General features: G+C 39.2%; 1 protein-coding gene across 1 annotated transcript in view; it reads right to left on the reverse strand.

Annotated features, from left to right (window-relative positions):
- MACF1 (microtubule actin crosslinking factor 1) overlaps positions 1-22,129 on the reverse strand; it is a 307,684-nt gene that overhangs the window by 188,659 nt on the left and 96,896 nt on the right. Inside the window, exons 15-23 of the mRNA XM_042781878.1 lie at positions 20,273-20,546; positions 19,245-19,373; positions 16,146-16,223; positions 15,380-15,541; positions 13,723-13,827; positions 13,010-13,105; positions 11,826-11,951; positions 9,035-9,187; positions 6,813-6,967 (exon numbers count right to left, since the gene is read on the reverse strand). Coding sequence (XP_042637812.1) covers positions 6,813-6,967; positions 9,035-9,187; positions 11,826-11,951; positions 13,010-13,105; positions 13,723-13,827; positions 15,380-15,541; positions 16,146-16,223; positions 19,245-19,373; positions 20,273-20,546 — 1,278 coding nt within the window. The remainder of the gene's footprint in view (positions 1-6,812; positions 6,968-9,034; positions 9,188-11,825; positions 11,952-13,009; positions 13,106-13,722; positions 13,828-15,379; positions 15,542-16,145; positions 16,224-19,244; positions 19,374-20,272; positions 20,547-22,129) is intronic.

The raw sequence follows: 22,129 nt of genomic DNA on the forward strand, positions 1-22,129 counted from the left end.
AAGATTATCTTCTGTGTCTGTGTTAATTGGTTTCCCTTTTCTTTGTTGAAGAGGGTCTGTGCAATCCTTCTGCCTAGTCCGCCATCTTGCCCCGCCTCTGATTTATTATATCCAGGATGCCCTAATTGAGCCCTTTCTGAGTTGTTGACAGTGGTAGCCAGACACCATCTAGCTCTTCTGGTCTCAGGATCATAAAGGCTGAGGTTCTCATAGTCCACTAGTCCCTTGGCTAATTGTTTCCATGTGTCTTTGGTTTTCTTCATTCTTCTCTGCTCTAGACAAGAAGAGACCAACTGTTGCATCTACATGGCCGCTTGTAAGCTTTTAAGCCTCAAGTCACTACTCACCAAAGTAGGATGTAGAACAATGTTGTCGTGTAGTATGTTATGCCAACTAAGCTTGATGTTCCCCATGACTATGGTCCTGATCCCACAGGTCCAACAACTCACTCCATCAGGGTGGTTAACTGTGGCTAAGAAGTTATCATAACTTTGCCTCCTGTTAGTTCTATTTATATGGACATTGTTACAGCTCAGACAAATACGTATGTAGAAATATCATCTGCCAACCTTATATATGGCCATGGGTATATTCCTTTTTGCCTAGACATTCCTGATCGTTCAGCCTGTCCACCCATGTACATAACCATAGATTAACGTTTGTTATCACTGATAACTCAGTATTGTACCTGTGGAAGTATTTACCTTTGCTGTCTGGACCTCTTGTGCACCTCTCTGTGTCTTCCTTTTCTTTAGTGCTATTGCCAACACAGAAGCCTTTAGCACTCAATTAACTGAGATCCCCAAACTATCTGGATTTGGTAGAGTATTATATATACTAGCACATATTTAGCAATCTTATAAATGTTACCTGAATGTGATATGATTATGAGAAGCTACTGAAAACTAACCAGACCCACTGCTATCAAGTCAATTCTGACTCAAAGAGACCTGTGTTGGGTTTCCAAGGCTGTAAATCTTTATGGAAGTAGACTACCTCATCTTCCTCCCATGGAGCAGCCCGTGGGTTTGAACCACCAACCACCAGGTTAGCAGCCAAATGTCTTACCCATTACGCCACCATAAAGAGCTCCTTTATGACAAGCTAGAGAGGGAAAAATACCCAGGAAGGACAAGTTTAGAAAAAAGCAGAGATACACTATTCCTGTCTGGAACTGATGGAAAATGATGATATGCCTGCCTAAAAAGTATTCTATATATTTACAAAACTGCCAAAATACTTATAAACAGTTAATAGCAACTTAACTACCAGGGGAAGGTGGGAGGAAGGACATGAAGAGTTACTGTTTAAGGGGCACTAAGCTTCTGTTAATGATGAAAAATCTGGAAACAGATATGGTGATGGCGGCACAACATGGTGAACATAATTAGTATCACTAGACTGTAAAATGGCTAAAATGGTAAATCCTGTTACGTATGTTACTAAAATAAAAATTGCTTAGAAGAAAATATAGCAAGTGATATAAAAGTTAATAGCAACTTAAGAAGTTCATCTGGCATATAAAGAAAACTTCATTGTGGAAGAATTTGAGAACTTTTTTCTTAAACAATTCAATCTTAACTTCTAGAAGGCCTACCAGCACACAGATATATAAACACACTCATACAAACACAAAATTACTTTGAATTTCTTCAAGTTGAAAGGACAATGCAAGATATAAAGAGTAGAAATGGAGAATAATTCAGACGATAGCTATGCTTTTTGTCTTTATAGAATTGATTCAAAAATCCATTTTGGATACCAATTAAAATAAATTGAAGAGAGTTATCAAACCAGTTGCTGTGTATACACTGCATTTGGATTCTGATTAGAAAAAACTAATTTAAAAAAAATTTTTTTTTTTTTTTAGAAAATCAGGAAAATTTGAACACTGCTTTGATATATGATGATATTAAGAAATTGTATTTCACTGTGTAAGATGTAATACTGATATTGTGATGTTGTTATGTTTGAGATACATACTATACCAAAATATTTATGGATAAAATGATATGATAATGAGGATGTGCTTAAAAATAAGGGAGGAAGGGTCAGGCACAGATTAGCTTAGTCTTAAAGACTGGTTACCAACTGATTTTTATTGAAACTGGGTAATGAGTCAGCAGGTGTTCACTTTACTATTTACTTGATTTTTGTACATGATTAAAATCTGCCATAATAAAAAAAGATATCATTTAATTCATATAACCCCATGAGATATTAATGTACCTGCATCTTATAGATGAAAAATAGAAGTGTGGTTAAATATCTGACATCAAATTCATTAGTTTATCTTCCCTACCCCAAAAAACCCCATTACAATCTCAATAATTTTTGTTTCAGTAGCTTTTTAAAAAAATTTTTTTAAGTACTATTTAAGCTTGTATAGCTAAGGAAATGAGAAAGGACCATACCAGAGAAGTAATGCCAACTAAATTTTAGAAGATGGAAAATGAATGGATGAATGCTAAGTAGTTTGGTTTCACTACTCAGTTAAGTGCCTACAGCAAGTACAAGTGTATGCACAAGTGCACAGGTAAGCAGAAGCCAATAAAAAGCCAGTCATTTTCCACTAAGAAACCGCTAAAAGCCCAGAAATTGGAGGCACCAGGTACCACTGAAAGCAATGGTGGAGGATAGAGCTCAAAATAGGAAGACTGGAGATTCTTCTCTGAAGAAAATGGTTCAAAAGCAAAAACTGACAGATGCTGATCTCTATAAGCTTCTGACCTCATCTCTGATCATCTACCATGAAGCCTAGCAGTTGGAAAACCCCAGCCACAGTCATGGTTTCCAGCCTGTTTTTCAGTGCCTCGCTCAAATGTGAGCAGATAGTCAACGATCAATATTTGAGAAAAGCCTCCAACATGAAATAATGAATTCAAAATGGACAAAGGAAAAGAAAAAATGTAGAGGAAGTAGAGACTTTACAAAGAACTAGAAAAGGAAATAAAATTAGAGAACCAGTTCAGGAGGACCAAAGTTTGACAAACGGATTTCTTAAAAGAGAGAACAGAAAAAAGTATAAAGCATAAAATTACTAAAGACATAATCCAAAAACAATTTTTCTAGATCTGAAAGACATCAGCTTTGAGTATGAGTTCAATGACTGCAAAAAGACTTACATGAAGGTACAACATCCCTTTCAAAGATTTGAAAAAGAGAAGAGTCAAAAAGCTTCTAGAGAGGGAAAGAAAGATTTCACTCTAAAGGTAAAGTGTCAACTCCTCTGTATTATGACTGGTGGTGGATACAAGATTCCATACATCTGTCAAAATCAACACAATTCCTCACTACAAAGAGTGAATTTTACTGTCATATAAATTAAAAAAAAAAAAAAAAAAAAATGCCACCAGGCAACTCAACAACAAATCCTTGAAGCTAGAAAACAATGAAGTAACGTCTTCAAGGTTCAGAGTGAAAATCATTTCCAAACTGAATTCAGTAGCTGGCCAATCAGTCATGAAGAGAGAGGAAAGACATTTTCTGATATGAAAGATCTCAAAAAATTTATTTCCCATGTACCCTTTCTCAAAAAGTTACTAGACAGTGTTCTCCACCAAGCAAGGGAATAAACCAATAAATTAGATAACTTTGACTCAAGGAATCAGAAGATCCAACACAGAACAGAGATAGAGGGAATTCCCAGGATGAAGATAAAGAGAAATGCTAGGGTGACAGCACTGAAACAGCCCTACAGAACAGGTCCACATTGGAATAGGAAGATAGAACGGTTCAGAATGGGCATTTCAAGAGAGGAAAAAAAAAAAAAAAGAAAACTTCTGGCAATGTTTGGCTATACTGACAGACATTTTAGAGTAACATTGAAGGGTTTGGAAATAAACTCCTAATATGCAAATACACAACTGTGTAGTCAAAGTATTTAACCTGTCCTAAAAAGAGGTCTGGACTTTGATCTTGGCTTCTGGGAGGTAATCTCTAAACCCTTGGAATGTCATAATTGATAGGAGTGTCTTTGTTTAGGAAAGGGGCTGGCCACAACAGATTTGTGATTTAGTTGTGGGAGTTTGGGGTCACCTGATGTCAGCTCATACCACTCTACCACTCAAGCTCCAGTGGGGCTAGAGACTGAGGCTAGCCACATGAACTCTAATAAAAATTCTGGAACTAAGACTAAAGTGAGCTTCCCTGGTTGACAATATTCTTGCATATGTGTCAGACATCAATAAGGGAAAGTAATATATTCATGATGCTACAGGAAAGGACAATGGAAGCTCCACATTTGGTACCTTTTCTAGATTCTGCCCTGTGCACTTCTTCCTGTGGTTGATTTTAACCTATATCTTTTCCCTGTAATGCACTGTAACTCTAAGTATAACAGCTTTCAGTGAGTTCCGTGCATCCTTCTAGTGAATCATCAAATCCAAGGGTGGTTTTGAGAATTCCCTCAAACTTGCAATTGGTGTCAGAAGTGAGGGTGGTCTTACACTAGATTGTACTTCCTCAAACTTTGTCATTGGTCTAACTCTCACATCAACTAAGCAAGCTAAAAAACAAAGTAATTATCAACTCCAGGGAAACAAAAAGTTATATAATAAATTAAAAAAAATTATTCACACCTATATTCACTTACCCATTCATTCTTTCTTTCATTCAACAACTATTTATTAAGTACCTATTATGTACCAGGAATGGTTCTAGGTACTGAGGACAGAAATGAACAAAACAGATCAAATTCTCTGTTCTTTTGGAACTTCTAATAGAAGAGAGGCAATAGACAAATACATATAATCTGTTTGGCAGTATTAAGTGTTCTGGAGAAAATTAAAGATGAGTAAAGGAGACAGACACAGGCAGTGAGTGGGGGAGGGGGTGGTACATGAGAGTGATAAGTTGTAATTAACGAAGTGAGGGAGCAAACATGTAAATATCTGAAGCAAGCAGAGAAAGCGCAAAGATCCTGAGGTAAGAATATGCTTACTGTGTTTGAGAAACAGGAAAAAGACTACTGTGACTGAAGCTGATTAAACAAGGAGAGTAGCAAAGGAAGAGTTCAGAGAGGTAAATAAAGCATGAGAGTCTTACAACAATCACCTATAATGTTGTGTGTTTCAGCACTAAACAATTTTATGTAATAATAATAATGCAGTGTAGCAAATTACTTAGCTCTGGTAGCATAGTGGCTAAAGCACTTGACTGCTAACCAGAAGGCTGGCGGTTCAAACCCACCAGCCACTCCTCGGAAGGAAGGTTGGGCAATCCTACTTCCGTAGTGATACTGCCTCGGAAAACCAAGGAGGGGTCGCTATGAGTCAGGGCCGACGCGACGGCACATAACAACAACAACAAGTAAATTACTTAGTGTGGCTTGTAAACTCCAAGGTCGGATTTTCTATGAGCAACTGAGGAGCTCCTGATTGCTGAAGCTATCCACCTGGGTTATTTCTGTTGGGCGTGGCACAATACAATGTTCTGGGTGGTTGCCACTCTCTCTCACGTGCTTAGAGTTCTGATGCTGTGATTGGCTAGTTTGACCATCCTGCCGGGCTCAAAAGGAGGCCTCCTGGAGGCAGAACTCTCTCTGACTGCTGGTGGAGGAAGACGTGCTGCTGAAAGAGACATGGGCTCCTGAGACACATGCTGCTGGGAAAGAGACCCAAGAGACACACATTGCTGAGTGAGACACAGAGGGACCAGCACTGCTGGGAAAGAGACTGTGAGAGACTGTTGGCTGAGGGATGGTGGGCTAGGTGAGAGACTGAGCATTTTTCCTGAACCTGAATTGTAGCCTGTGGTGCTTCCCTAATAAACCCTGTAATCTGTGAGTTCTGTGTGGCCACTGCAGCGAATTATCGAACCCCGGAGAGAGGTGGTAGGTGCTTTGGGAGGAACGGTTGGTGAAAGGGCTGGAGAGAGGCAGCATGTCTGGCCTTGTAGGAATAGGCCTTGGGTTACTGCTGGTAATCCTGTCTTCCTCTTGTGGGATTAGAGGAGGTCAGAATATGTGGCCTCCCTGCCCTTTTAGCAAATAATAATAAAGGAGCTCTGGTAGCATAGTGCCTAAGGCACTTAACTGCTAACCAGCAGGCTGGAGGTTCAAACGCACCAGCCACTCCTCGGAAGGAAGACGGGGCAATCTACTTCCGTAGTGATACTACCTCAGAAACCCAAGGAGGGGTCGCTATGAGTTGGGTCCTACTCGACAGCACATAACAACAACAATAATAATAAATATCAATTTTAACAAAATCATGATGTAACTACATCAGGAATACAGGGAGAAGATAAGGTTTGCGTAGACATCTAAATTCTAATTTACTAATGTAGGAAGAAAGTCAATAGATAATGTCCAAAGTTGAAAAAAAAAAATCAGGAAATAGCAGAAAAATCACCTTATTTAGAAATTTAGAGTTAAAACCCAGAAAAATTTGCTAAAGGAATGGACTTGACCTTGGAAAGCAGAACTCTGGGGTGGGAGAGGTGATTGCTAGTTTTTGTTATGAGCTTTGTGATATAATCTTGCTTTTTATATGCACATGTACTATAGTGATAAAAATAGAAATTAAAAATAAAATTAGCTGCCACAACAAGATCAATCTTCTGAGAACTGTTTACCAAGAATTCTTTAAAAAAGAAATACCACTATATCTCAATTTAACATATTTATTAAAGACACATTATGTGGTTGGCAGCACTTGACTTGGTAACCTTAATAGGAGGTCTTGAGGTCTTTTCTAAAAGAAACAAAAAAACGCCCTTTGCTCAAGGACATCACAAACACAGATGCACCCTTCCACCAGTTCAGTCAGCCCAAAGAGGAGGGCAGTGATGATTGACGTGAGCAAAATTACCTGCTGGCCATCTCAACAGCATCTTTATTGGGTGGGGGGATGAGGAAGCAGACTGATGGCACCATTGCCTCATTTCCTGTGGGGCTGATCACTTTCCATTTGGTCCTCTGTGAATTATCTTCCAACACACACTCATCATTCTTGCAAATAGTGATCTGAAGAGACAAATTTATAAATTATTGATAGTGGATAAACCAATAATCCATTATAAGCTGATACCTTATCCCAAGGATATGATGCTATTATAGAAAAAATCATTCTGAAGATCTGCTATCACTTAGTAAGGATTCCTGATTTTGAAAAAAAAGATAATATGTATAAATACACAATATAGGAAATACTGTGACATCAAATAAATCAAGGAAAAAAGTGTTTATAAAATGCCTATTACTTGTCAGGCAACTTAGTATATGACAGTTATAAGGAGATTATAAGATCCTTAAGACCAAACTCTTTGCACTTACGACTGTTAGGGGAAAAATAACCGGGACATGAATAATCACAACTTTGCTTTTGTGATACTTCTCCTTCCCTCTCTACCATCCCACCCAAATCCCTGAAAAAGTTTCAGCATTTTAGAATCACCAATTATTTCTCTTGGGAGACAAGTAACCAATATAATTATTCCTATTTTATAGATAGAAATACTGAGACACAGAAAAGTGAAGTCCCATTCTTTCTTTTATTCATTCATTCTTTTGTATAACAAATATTTATTGAAGGTCTATAGGAGCTCTGGTGGCATAGTGCCTAAGGCATCTGATTGCTAATCAGAAGGCTGGCAGTTCAAACCCACCAGTCACTCCTCAGAAGGGAGATTGGGCAATCTACTTCTGTAGAAATACCAGCTTGGAAATCCAAGGAGGGGTTACTACGAGTTGAATCGACTGGACAGCAGTGAGTTTCTTTTATTTACTATGTGCCCAGAAGTATCTATGCCACTGGGGATAAAAATGGTATAATGCTAAGCACACAAATATGGTTTATAGTCCACATATTCTAATGAGGTATGTATGTTTTCAATTCCACAAACAACGTTCCTACATTAATAATGCACGCACATATATAATGTGCACAGCATGCATAGGAAACTAGCACATGAGGGGGTTGTGCAGTTCTTCAACGCATGTGTATATACATGCAAATACGTCACATAGTTACAATGTTATTACTGTGTGCCTTCATGTTAATTCTAGCTCATAGTAAACCTGTATGACAGAGTAGAACTGCTCTATAGAGTTTTCTAGGCTGTAATCTTTATGGGAGCACTAGGTCTTTTCTCTTACAGAGCAACTGGCAGGTTCAAACTATCAACCTGTCAGTTAGCAGCTGAGTGCTTAACCACTGCATCATGAGGGCTCTTTGTATAGTTTTCTGTAACACTCTGATAAACGCTATAATATGGCAATTTATCAGGGAACAAGGAAAGGGACACAACCTAGCCTTGGCAGGAGAGGTAAAGTGAGATTACTCAGGATTTTGTAAGCCACATTAAGAAGTTCAGACTTTCTCCCAAGAACAATGGGGAATTGTAGGATTTAAGCAAGGGAATGACTTACGTTTTTTAAAAAAGATAATGCTGATGGCAGGATAACGAATGCATTGAATGAAGAAGCTGGTGCAATGATCCAAGTGAGAAAAACAAATGTAAATGGTCTAAACCCTGGTAGGCACTTGACTGCTAACCAGAAGGCTGGTGGTTCAAACCCACCAGCCACTCCTCAGAAGGAAGATGGGGCAATCTACTTCCGTAGTGATACTGCCTTGGAAACCCAAGGAGGGGTCGCTATGAGTCGGGTCTGACTTGATGGCACATAACAACAACAACAACAAACTGGGGTAGTAGCAGCAGGAATGGAAAGAAGTACATTTAAGTGATATACATAAAATAGTATTGACTTCATGGTCCTACTAGCTTGCTGTATGGGGGTGGAGGGAATAAGAGAAAAGGAAGAGCCAAGGACATCTCCCAGGTGCTACAAATGACCATTTCTTCCAACACTTAAGCAACTGGGTGAATGATGATGCCAATCACTGAGGCAGGGAGTAGGTCAAGATTACAGAGTAAGATTTCAAATAAAAATGATGTAAAGATTTGATCTTTTTTAAAACTCTAAGAAAAATTATCATTTGATCTTTCTTTATTATCATACCCCAACTAAAGGTTTTCCTTCTCCCTTCCTTCTGTCCGGTGCACAGAAGTACCTTTTTTATCTCCTCACCTCAATTTGCCGATAGTCACAGATGGCCTTTACAGAAATGGTGCTCTTTAGCACATGGTCTGGACTGCGAGGCTTTAGCTGAACAATGGCTTTTGATCTCCCAACAAGACTGGCAACAGAACTCTTGGACTGTATAAGCTGCTCCTTTTCATCCTACAAAATGAGAAGATAAACCAAAAGACATTAATATTGCTACTCACGATGACAATGTCAACAAAGAATACTGAGTGCTCCACACCCTCAGAGAAGGTCACTTCTCAGTTAAGCAGGGATCCTTAGTGGAGCCATTTTAGAAGCAGTAAGGATAAGGAAAAAAGAGAATATATTTCTGCCTTCTACCATGTGGTTTTGTACTCAAACTTTGTAGCTTTCTCCCTATGCCCCTTTCAATAAAGCATAAAGTCACATGCAAAAACAAAACAAAAACAAACCACTTTCTAGCTGCCAAATACAACTATATGGTTAACAAAGCATTTCCCCAAATAAGATGCAGAAAATGCAGAAGTTAAAAATACTAATTGCTATTATTTTTATATTGTTGTCATTATTATTATTCAGTTTCTCACTGGTAGAAGCCAGTTCTTGCTTCCTTCTTAGGAGAAACTAGAATAATACTTTTAAAAGCATTTTTTAAATAACTGCATCTCCCAAGATCTACTACAAATATTTCACTTTCTGAAATTGAGTCCAATTTTCTAGAGGAAGATCTTAGTTCTTTAACAAGCAATGTTGTTGGTAAAGGTATCATGATAAGTGATTTGGGTTTACCTTTTAGTATCTTAGAACTTCCCATATTCATGTAAATTTGACTGCTTTCAAAGAAGTATCATGCAAAATGGAAACTCAAGTTTCTACAAACTCAAGTATCTTAAAAACCAATGAACTTCGTGTCAACAAAATTGGTAGCAATCTACTACCAATTCCCTTAGAGAGTAAAGAATAGCCTTTATTAATCAGGATATTTCAAGCCCATTTTGAGGTATAAAGCCCCCACAAGAGGGCTTTCTTAGGATGGAAGTAGATGTGATGAGAGTAAAGAGTTAATAATGTTAAGAAATGTCGTTAAAGAATAAGGATATGCAAGTAAAGAAAAAGAAATGCTTAAATAAACTACCTGTGCCTGTCCCCGGGAGCATGATTGGAAGAAATACAACTTTAACTTATTAGTTAAGAAAGAGGAATGGAATATATCAGGGAGACAGCCACACGCCTCCATACTTGAGAGCTGGTCTACCCATTTCAGTTTCCTTGCATTAAAGATGTCAATTTCTGTCTAAACCACAGTCAAACATCTCAAGCTCCAGAGACCAAGTGCTCAGCGTGGTAAAAGTTCTGAAAAGGATCAGAAGCCAGGAGAGATGCTCCCGAACCTGTCGGACAAGGTGAGGAGCAGACCCAGGTGACTCCATGCCCCGATGACGCCGCCAACCCGATGCCCCTGACCTGGAGAGGAGGGAAGAGAGCAGCAACCCTCGAGAAGAGAAGATATGACAACAATAGCAGAAGAGTTACCCTTGACAGAAAGGTACTCTGTGGGAGGGAGGAGATGACCGTCAAGGATTATCTTCCTCCTTCACACATGTAGTACCTCCAAGAGAGACATTCTAGAGACAACATCTGAAAAGTCATGTTTTTATCCTTTATTCCAAATCAATTAAATTAACAGACTATTGGCTGAGATGAAACACTGAATATAAACCTATTCATAGACTTAAAATATCTCAAAGTATACACACACACACACACACACACACAAAATCAACTGATGTTCACAAATGCCCATATCTTACCTACCAGATACTGTTTTGGATAATCCTACTTCTCTTATTCAGAAATTTATATTGAAATGATCTGGAGGTTCTCTTGGTTTCTTACACAGCAAAAGCAATTTCCCTATTATATACACATTTCTATTTTAAAATGAGATGTAGCTTAAGCCCCGTCTTGCCAATTCTTAGTGTAATATACATTCAATAAATGTAAATAGTCCTACGGCTGATTTTATTATCAGCACTTTTGAACAATAATTCATTGGAGAAAATAAATATAAAATTGATTTGGATTAAATACTGGATGCAAAAGTATTTTCAAAAGTTAATATTGCTGCATAAATAAGCTGGACAAATACTGTTATATCTAAGTAAGATTTTGATATTGTCCTTGATTAAAATAAGTTTTCTTTCTTTTCTGTGTTTTATTTTATTTTTTGAATCAATTTTCTAATACCTCACACCATTGTTGTTAGCTGCCATCAAGTCAATTCTGACTCATGGCACCCCATGTATTATAGAGTAGAACTGTTCCATAGGGTTCTTCTTGGCTGTAATCTTTATGAAAGCATATCACCAGGCCTTTCTTCGTGAGAGATACTAGGTGAGTTTGAATTGCCAATCTTCATTGTTTATTGTTTTAATTCTCTTTTGCATAAGAAAGTAAAAAAAGAATTTGATACTGCTACTCCTTTCAGCCCTGTTTTTCATGTTCTACACCTCATAATTGTCTCTAAATATTTAATTACAATAGAAACAATGCAAAGAAAGTATGATGAACATTAAGTAGGAGATGACTACCCTTTACTTGAGTAACACTCAAAGGAATCTTATTGGCAACTTCTTTAAGGGGAAAAAGGAAAGAAAGGGACAGAACAAAACTGATTAAACTCTATTTGAATGTGAGCCAAACTTTTTAACACTGGCCACTGCCCTGGAGCTTTCAAGGGTATAAACAGCAATAGCTGCTATGGTTTACTCTGTTTCTCAGAAGTAAACATCCCCACTGATGCAACACCTACCATGGAGTCCTGGAGCAGGTCCTCAAGGCGGGATAGGCTGGTGGTATGGTCACAGGAATATTTTCGTTTGATGGAGTCTTGGAGGTTCTTTAAGAATGACTCCAAGTCTCGTGAATCACTGAAGAACTGTGGGAATATAGGGGAGAGATGTACTGTGCACATACATAAGAGACGTTAACTGAGAAAGAAAAATCTTATAGTGCAGAGCTGAGATGATTATACCCCACTGGGTTAGTGACAGTCCATTGCAAAGGTCACAGAAGTTTAAACTGGAGGGCTTAAAATATCATGTCAATAAAATATTAGTGGTGACTACCACCAAAAACCCAAACCCATTGCCACTGAGTTGATTCCAACTCACAGTGACCCTACAGAACAGAACAGAACCGCCTCATAGGGTTTCCAAGACTGTAATCTTTAGGGAATCAAACTGCCACATTTTTCTCCTACATAGTGGTTGGTGGGTTTGAACCATAGACCTTTTGGTTAGCAGCTGAGTGTTTTACCACTGCACCACCAGGGCTCCTTGGTGACTATCATAAACCAAAACCAAACCAAACTCACTGCCTTCAAGTCAGATCTGATAGCTACCTTGGGTTTCCAATGTGGTATCTCTACAAAAGTAGATTGCCCAACCCTTCCTTCTGAGGAGTGGCTGTTGGGTTTGAACCTCCAACCTTCTAGTTAGTAGTCAAATGGCTAGGCACTACACCACTAGAGCTCCTGGTAACTACCATGGAGCCTACTAAATCCAAAAGAATTAATAAATGGGATAGAAGAAAAAAAAAAAAAAATGCTTGTGCACTAGACTATGGCTTGCTCAAGGTACACAGCCACTTTGTGAAGAAGCCTAGGCTAGCTCACTGGATGCTAAGAGACACAGAGGCTAATACTGCTTTCACTCCACCCCAATTGTCAGATATATGAGTGAGGCCATTCAGCCCCAGCCTACCTGCCAGTTGCCTGCAGTCATGAGAAAGCTAGGCAATACAAAAAGAATTATTCATTTGAGCCTGGATCAAATGGCCAACCCACAGAATCATGACCTAATGAAATGACTATTCTTTTAAATAACTAAGTTTTGGGGTGGTATTTTTTTTTTCACAATAAAAGCTAATTGACTCAGATGTGTGCGCGCACACACACACACAGAAACGCACATATACGCATGGAGTCCACCATACCTGAAAGTAAGCAGTATTCTCTTTCACATGCTGCTCCACACACAAGCACAGCTGCTTCATCCACTGTAACTGGGACTGGATAGCAGCACTGTAAGCCTGTAACAAGCAAGCACACAGACAGAGGGCATGAATTTAACAGACCCAATACTATATGCAATGTTCTTTTCTGAGTATGACTCTGCTAATCATAGAGAAGTCACCAGAAGAGACATGGAGATACTTGACTGGCATAGCCCAATATTGCCCATGAAAAAGGGGCCTACTTTTTACCCAACATTCTAATATCTTTGTTAAAAGAGGTTATACAGAAAAGTCCTCTTCCACAAATGATCTGGCTAGCAAAATCCAGGCATTAATAAACCTACCCTAGCCTCCTCAACCAGCTCTGTGGTTAGAAGGGTAAAGGTACCACACCAATAAGAGGAGGGATCTGCATGGATGGTTATTTGAAAGAAAATGGTCTACATCGCTTTGCCACATAAAGTCAGAAGTCAGTGTATCTCCTCCTGCTGTTCTTAGCATTCTCATTAGACTATAAAAAGTGTTTGCAGTCTTTTAGGGGCTTCAGGAACAGTGTGGGATGGAAAGGACCCAAGACAAATGATCCCTGATACTTCCCCCAAGTCTCTCACTGGAACAAAGCCTCTGATTTGAATACTTTTCTAACAGTCACCTCTGAGTACCTGACTCTCACACAGTCTCAAGTTACATACCTCCACAGTCTGCTTGGCTGGGTGGTTCTCAAGGGACAGCAGCTCTGCTGTATCCTGTAGAGACCGAAACACATCCTGCTTCTCCTCTAGTTCCACTGTCAACTCCTGAAAGTTGAATTCAGTTTTATGTAATAAGTGCCGTTCAGAGAGAGGCAGCAATAACAAAAATGCTGTGTTCCCTGCCCTACCTTAAAGTACCCTATAACACAAATTAGTGCCACAGTGAGATATATGAAAAGTACACGACAGATTTCAAAGAAAGAAAATGCTGGAATCATTGGGGAATGATTCACCAAAGACATGGAACCTGAGCTAGAGTTGAATAAAGTGAGAAAACATGGAAAACTGGGGGAAGATAAAGGAGATAATTTGGCTGGAGTAGGCAGCTCATGTCAGCGCCCATCTCACAGTACTGACACACTAAAAGATCTGTATCATTGACTGGCTGGCTTTGCTCAGACTTTCCTCAGTCTGCAATGTTGCTCTCTAACTCTAAATTCTATAGGACCCGATTTAAAAGTCAACTCTTCTGTGAAGCTAGTACTGATCCTTACAATCAGATTTGATCCCTCTGTCCTTGATACTTTTCGAGCACATCTTGTATATCTCTGTTATAAAGCATATTTCAGTCCTCCTATTATCCATTCCTTCTCCTTTGCTTAAAAAACAAACAAACAAAAAATCATATACCAAAAAAAAAAGAGCTTGTATTTCTTAAGAACTCAATGGAATTGGCCCACAAGTATCTAAAGTGTTAGTGAAAATATTGCCTATTTGCATAGTATTTGTTAGTTGCCATTAAGTAGAACCACCCCATAGTTTTGAAGGCTGTGTTCACAAAAATCCTTAAAAACTCTCTGAGACACAAAAATGCTAACATTAACATAAAATAACCCCTACCTACTTGTAAGTCTTTCACCGAAAAGTATAAAAAGCATTGTGCCACAGTAGAATGAAGAAGTTGTCTTCTCATTTTACAGATAAAAAAAAAATGAAGGCCAAAACTTATTAAATGAATTAACCAGAATTCAGAATTTGTGGCAAACCAAGAATATACTCTAGTTACACAATGCTATTAATAATAATAATAATAGCAACATTAATAACTATCATCATCACAGAGCTATTACCAACTTTGTCCTCATCATACAGCCATTACTAACTTTGTCCTATGTATCAAGCCCTGTACTGTTTCGCCTATATTAGCTTATGAAATCTTACTCAGATCTTTATAACAACCCTTCATAGGACTTCAGGTAGTCCTATGATTCCATTTTATAGAGGTCCAGTGATATTAAATGACTTGCTGAAGGTCACAGACCTAGTTGATAGAGAAATAGGATTTGAACTTAGTTATCTCTCACTTCAAACTCTATAATCTTAGCTGAAAATCTGTATTACTTTCAAAATGACAACTCGCAGAATGCTCTTTCATTCACTCAAAGCACTGGCTAAATGCCTTCTGAATAAATTAATTCCAGGGCTCTACTGTCCCTCCTCCCACATAACCTGTCACATGCAAACGAGGCATCAAGTAGGGTCCCCTTGTCTATCTAGCAGAATATAACTACCGAAGCCCAAGCTCTCAGCAGACTAACCCCTCTGTCTCCTTCTGCCATTACATAAACATGACACAGACTTGCTGTGCTAGACTCACGGAGAAGTAATTTTTCTTGGCTGACATATTGGGATTGTTGTCACTCCAGTCATATGCTAGTTCCTCTTCCTCCTTCTCATTCAACCAGATCAACTCAGCTGTAGCTCTGGAGACAAATTTATGCAGGCTCTGAAGGTGCCTCATCCGGAAGCTAGAAGTTTCCTAGATAAACCAAGGATTACAAAGTTGTACTGGATCTGCATGCATCCATGCACCTAAAGAAGATAGCACATTTGACATCAAAGCAAAGAATAACTGAGGAAATGAATTGAGCCTTGCTATTCTATCCCTGGGTACTACTCCAATGAGTCAAGTTTCGTACAAAGCATGAGACTTGCATAGAGGTCTCCTAGAGCCATCTTCAATCCTAGCTACAAGCGAGAACTCACCAGGCCTTTGTGGGGCTCTGTGAAGTAAAAAGAATCCCAGGCCTGTCCTATTCCATACAATCTTGGTAGACAGGAAGGAAGAACAGATAGAAGAGAGAGTTATCCCTCCACCAACCTCAAACTTTCTCTTTGGTGAAACATGATTACTAAGAAGGATGCTACTTACTTAAAATTTTCTGGAACAGAGGTTTCTGACCCATTAATAAAATTTAGGAATGTTATAATATTTATGAACAACTGCATAGTCAGTGATATAACACAGTAAACAGAAAAACAAAAGAGGCCTAATGATGAGCTTTATTAATTGGGAGAGAGGGGCTGTTAGAGGGAAACAAATTCTCCATGGGAAAAACATAAGAGTCAGTCAAAACTCTCACCTTCAATTTACAATACTGTGTTTCCAGCTTCCCAAGAGTTTCAACATAGCTGGTATAGAAATTCTGAGACATTTTCCTCTGATAAGAAAGAAATGAAATAAAAATACATTAGAGAAAAAGTAACTAAAATATATCTGTTATGGCTTCAACTATGTAAATATTATGTCGGCACATAGACAAATGATAGAAACTGAGACAACAAATCCCTGGGTCAGGTTTACAGATACCATTAGGACAGAATGGAGTAGCACTAAGTGGGCAACAGTCCAGCAGGGTGAATACAATGTGTAAGCCTTCACTGTCTTGTGCTTCCAGCATGTCTGAGAAGTTTCTAGACAAAACCTATACCTAATGACCCCCAAACCACTTAGTTGCTTTTTGGAAGGAAAGAATTGAAATAGAAAATGGGAAGATAGAATGAGTGAGGCAGAGGAATGACTGAGTGAATTAAGTTTTTCTGTATCAGCTCTCTACTGCAGGCAAAGGGTGAAATGGAAAAATCATCAATATTTTGAGGCATCAGGTCTAAGTTTGGAAGCACACTAATTTTGACCTTAGAGTTCAGTATTATTTTTTAGTAAATGAGTTAATGAAAATACCATCCTTACAAGTTATTTCCAAGATTAAAATAGACATGTCAGCACAATATCACTAAGAAAAAGGAAGACAGGGAAAGGTGCACACAAGGTATAGACAATAAAGGAAAATACTATTCTATACACAATACTGTACTATCAGTAATAACAAACACAAATTTATAGGGGGATACATAAGTAGACAGGTAAGAAGATCAAGTATGGGTAGGTAAATGGGAATATACCCACAACCATACATACGTTGAGAACGTAGTGCCTAAGGCATTTGATTACTAACCAGAAGGCTGGCGGTTCAAATCCACCAGCCATTCCTTGGAAGAAAGGTTGGGCAATCTACTTCCATAGTGATACTGCCTTGGAAACCCAAGGAGGTGTTGCTATGAGTCGGATCCGACTCGATAGCAATAGGTTTTATAGGGATACGTAGGTTGGGCAGATTAAATTCCTACATGCATATTTATATGTGCTATAAAAATGTCCAGCTCTGGTAGCATAGTGCCTAAGGCACTTGACTGCTAATCAGAAGGTTGGCGGTTCAAACCCACCAGCCACTCCTCGGAAGGAAGGTTGGGCAATCTACTTCCATAGTGCTACTGCCTCAGAAACCCAAGGAGGGGTTCCCTATGAGTCGGGTCCAACTCAACGGCACATAACAACAAGAACAACATAAAAATGTCCATAAGCAGTAAACAACTAACAGGGTACAAAGTTAGGATAACTTCTTGGCCACAACTAAACACCTTGAGGGAGTGAGTCACTGGGCCTGTGGGCTCTGGACCATGGTCCCAGGGGATATCAAGCTCAATTGGCACAACATACTACACGGAAACACTGCTCTACATCCTACTTTGGTAAGTACTGACTAGGAATCTTAAAAGCTCGCAGCAGCTTGCTTGTCCAGAGCAGAGAAGAGTGAAGAATATCAAAGATGCATGGAAACAAAAAGACTAATCAATCATGAGCAGTTCAGCCTGCATGACCCTGAGACCAGAAGAACTAGATGATGCCCAGCTACCACTGCCAACCACTTGGAAAGGGGTCATAATTGGACATCCTGGACAGAGTGGGAGAAAACTGTGGAACAGAATTTAAAAAAACATAAAAAGGATAAGGATTACTGGTCAGATAGAGATTGGTAAAACAGGATCCTGAGACTTTGGCCCCTAGTCACCCTTCAGGCCTGGAACTGGACCCACTCTCATGGTTAACTTTTAACCAAAAGATACACAGGTCTATTAGCTGAGAAGCTGGATTATATGAAGAAGAACATGGCATCAGGATTGGAGGAAGACACATTAACAATCTGATATGTAGATGACACAACTTTGTTTGCTGAAAGTGAAGATGACTTGAAGCACTTACTGATAAAGATTGAAGACTACCAGTCTGCAGTATGGATTATACCTCAACATAAAGAAAATAAAAATCTTCACAACTGGACCAATTAAACAGCATTACAATAAATGGAGAAAAGACTGAAGTTGTCAAAGACTTCAAATTACTTGGTTCTACAATCAACACCAATGGAAGCAGTAGTCAAGACATCAGATGACATATTCCACTGGGAAAATATGCTACAAAAGACTTCTATAAAGTGTTGAAAAGCAAAGATGTGTCCTTGAAGACTAAGGTGCACTTAACCCAAGCCACGGTATTTTCAATAGCCTCTTACATGCATGTGAGAGCTGGACAATGAAAAAGGAAGACTGAAGAAGAGTTGATGCTTTTGAGTTGTGATGCTGGCAAAGAATACTGAGAGTACCATGGACTGCTAAAAGAACTGACAAACCTGTTCTGGAAGAAGTGCAGCTGGAATGCTTGTTGGAAGCAAGAATGGCCAAACTTCATCACACCTACTTTGGCCATGTTGTCAGAAGGAACCATTCCCTGGAGAAGGATATTATGCTTGGTAAAGTGGAGGGTCAATGAAAAAGGGGAAGGCCCTCAACAAGATGGATTGACACAGTGGCCGCAATGATGGGCTCAGGTATAGCAGGGATCATGAGGTTGGCATAGGACCGGGCAGTTCTGTTGTAAATAGGGTTGCCATGAGTCAGAGACAACTCAACAGCACGAACAACAATTAGCTGAACAACTACACCAGGGAGATGTACTCCTTAGAGCAATCAACCATGGGAGATCAGAAGGGCAGCATTTGCACAGGGAGAAAGCTAGGGAGGCAGGAATGCATAGGCAAAAAGGACACAGGGAAAAGGTAACCACAGGGAGGAAGTGGGAAGAGAGCTATTACATTGTGGGATTGTAATCAGTGTCACTAAACAAAATGTGTATGAACTATTGAATGTAAAAACTAACCTGCTTTGTAAAATTTCACCCAAATCATAATAAAAAGTTTTTAAAAAAAAAGGCACTTTATGTGAAAATGGAATATGTTACTGTATGTGATATAATATATATGTTTGTGTTCTTTTCAGAGTCCCCTTCTCCTTAGGGACACAGCTGCATTGTGCATGCTCCTATGTGGGTTCTGAATGCCACTCACCTCATACAATCTGGCCTCTTTGACACTTGAGCCCAGTTCTTCTACACTGGTATGGATGTGCTGCTGTGTTTCCAGCTGCAACTCCACACTAGGCAAGTCATTACCCCATTCTGCTCGCTCCAGTTTCATCTGAAAAAGAAAAATTAAACATGATGCTAAGTTGGCAAGTCAAGAAAATTGTCAGAATCAATGTTTAGGCAAGCGGTTTTAGGGCAGAAAATTGGGCAAAAGGTCATCTAAACCTTCTCCATCATTCTATGACCTCATATATGCCATAATCACCCCTAAGAAGCAGCAGAGGGTCTCCTTGCTGCTGCATTATGCGACTACATCCCTGAATTTATTATCTAAGAAGAGATCTTCAAGGCTGAAAATATGCATTGCCCTTTATGGAGTCTTTATTCCACTGTACAGTCAAACAGATAAAGAGAGAAGTTGCTTCAACTACCTCACTTCATACATGGCATCAACTACTGAGCAATTGAAGATGATTTTTAAACGGTTTGCCTGTCTTTCTACATTTTTATTTATTGGTGCATGGAGAATCCATTGCCTGGGGATGGGAAGAATTTAATAAAAAGCAATAGGGTTAGAAAGTCAACAAACAAAACATCAAACTTGAGCCATTATCCTAGAATATGTATGACTAGTGTGTCTTGGAGTTGTGAAACACAGCAGCCTTGCTTAAGAGTTAAGATCTTTTTTTTTTTTTTAAAGTGAAAATAAGCACATTTGCCAATAAAGAAATTTCCGAAAAGATAACTGAATTATAGACAGCAATTTTTCTACAAGCTCCCACTTAGGCACAGTCAGATAAAGGGAACAGATTACCAAAGGGCTTCAAATTAAAAACCCTATGCCATATTGTGTGGGATTTTGAAAATCTGAGCTGATCTTATGCATTTAAGATATAAGAAGAAGGGGACTTAGGTACCAGGAAGCATCAATAATTAAGAGAATCTACACAAAGGGCACAGAGCAAGCTGACCCTTTCTGAAAACTGCATAAGCATTTAGATATATACCCACCTGCATCTCCTCCACCCAAGACAGTAGTTCATACACAAATCGGAGATTGCCTTCATCCTCAGAGGAGGAGATAGACACAAGTTCAGCCCGAGTCATGGGTTTTCGGAACCAGGAGGAAGAAGAATGGGTTCCCTTTGTCAAAGCTTCTGCCTTCAGATGAGTAGTGGTTAAAGCAGAGGGTGGAACTAATTCAAGTGTAGTGAAATGACCCTTCCGGTACAGATTTGTGCACTCTAGACGCAAGGTGACCAATTCATCCTGCAAACGCATAACCCTGAAAGGAAAACAGAAAGAAAGAAAGGACTTAAATTTTTAGCATACTTTTAAAAATAAAATCTTCCCTATTCATTTTATAAGGATGTTTTTTGTTGTTGTTGTTGTTGTTGTTGTTTGTTTGTTTTAAAGAGAGATCATATTAGAAAAAGTGTTTTGAAAAAGAAAAAAGTGTTACATGAATGCAAGGCAGTATTATTAACATCTTTATCTAGTTCAGAGTTAGTTGTCTTTGAGGCAAATGCCAAGTTACAGTGTTAAATGGAAGGAAGCAAATCAATGCCTATTTATGTAAGTCCTAGATGGCATAACAGAATAAATAATGGAATAGCGGTCAAGAGATGTGGACCCTAGTCAGGGTTAGATTAAGGCATGTGAAGGCCTAAGCATTGATAATCTGTAGTGCCTCTTCCTCTGCTTACTCACACATTCAAAAGGGATATATGGGTTTATATATATGTTGTTGTTGTTGCTATGTGCCGTCGAGTCGGACCCAACTCATAGTGACCCCTTTTGGGTTTCTAAGGCATTATCACTACGGGAGTAGACTGCCCAACCTTCCTTCCTTAGGCACTATGCTACTACAGCTCCTATACACACACACACATTATCAACTCAATGGCAGAGTATGGTTTATACATAGAGAGAGGGAGAAGAGAAGAGAAGAGAAGAGAAGAGAAGAGAAGAGAAGAGAAGAGAAGAGAGAGAGGATTTCGACTCATAGCAACCCCCTTTGGGTTTCCGAAGCTGTAAATCTTTTTTTTTATTATTTTTATTGTGATTTGGGTGAAAGTTTACAGAGCAAATTCACTTTCCATACAGCAATTCACATATACTTTGTCTTATGACATTGACTTCAATTTCCCACAATGCAATAGCTCCCCTTCCACTTCCTTCCCATAGTTTCCTCTTCCCTGTTATCCTTCCCTCCCATGCACGCCTAGTCTCCCTGTGCATAAACAGCCCTTCTATTCTCCCATGATTGATCTCTCCAAGGAGTATATCTACCTAATGTAAATGTTCAGCTAATATGCCTGTCATTTGTTTGCATGGGAGCTCTGGTGGCAGAGTGCCTAAGGCATTTGACTGCTAACCAGAAGTCTGGCAGTTCAAACCCACCAGCCACTCCTCGGAAGGAAGGTTGGGCAATCATTTCTGATGGTGGTACTGCCTCAGAAACCCAAGGAGGGGTCACTATGAGTCGGATCCAACTTGACAGTAGTCAGTTTGGTTTTTGTTTGTTTGGTTGGCTGGTTGGTTGGAAGCCAGGGGAATGGGTTCAGTTCCAGAACTAAAAGGCAGCTAGGAGCCATAGTCTCAGTGGTTCCATCAAACCAGCAAACCTGGTCCCCGCCCCCCGCCTTTTTTAAATGATTTTGAATTTTGATCCACATTGTTCTCCCACTCTATCCAGGATCCCTACATAGATCCCCCTCTGAATGGTTGACAGTGGTAGCCGAGCACCATCTAGTTCTGGTCTCATAGTCATACAGGCTAAGGCTCGCTTGGTTTACCAGTCGCTTGGACTAATTATTTGCATGAGTCTTTGGTTTTCTTCATTCTTCTTCTAAGGCAGTAAATCTT

This window comes from Orycteropus afer, unplaced genomic scaffold (genome assembly GCF_000298275.1).
Source record: "Orycteropus afer afer isolate SDZICR_OR568_19922 unplaced genomic scaffold, OryAfe1.0 scaffold00192, whole genome shotgun sequence".
Taxonomy (NCBI): domain Eukaryota; kingdom Metazoa; phylum Chordata; class Mammalia; order Tubulidentata; family Orycteropodidae; genus Orycteropus; species Orycteropus afer.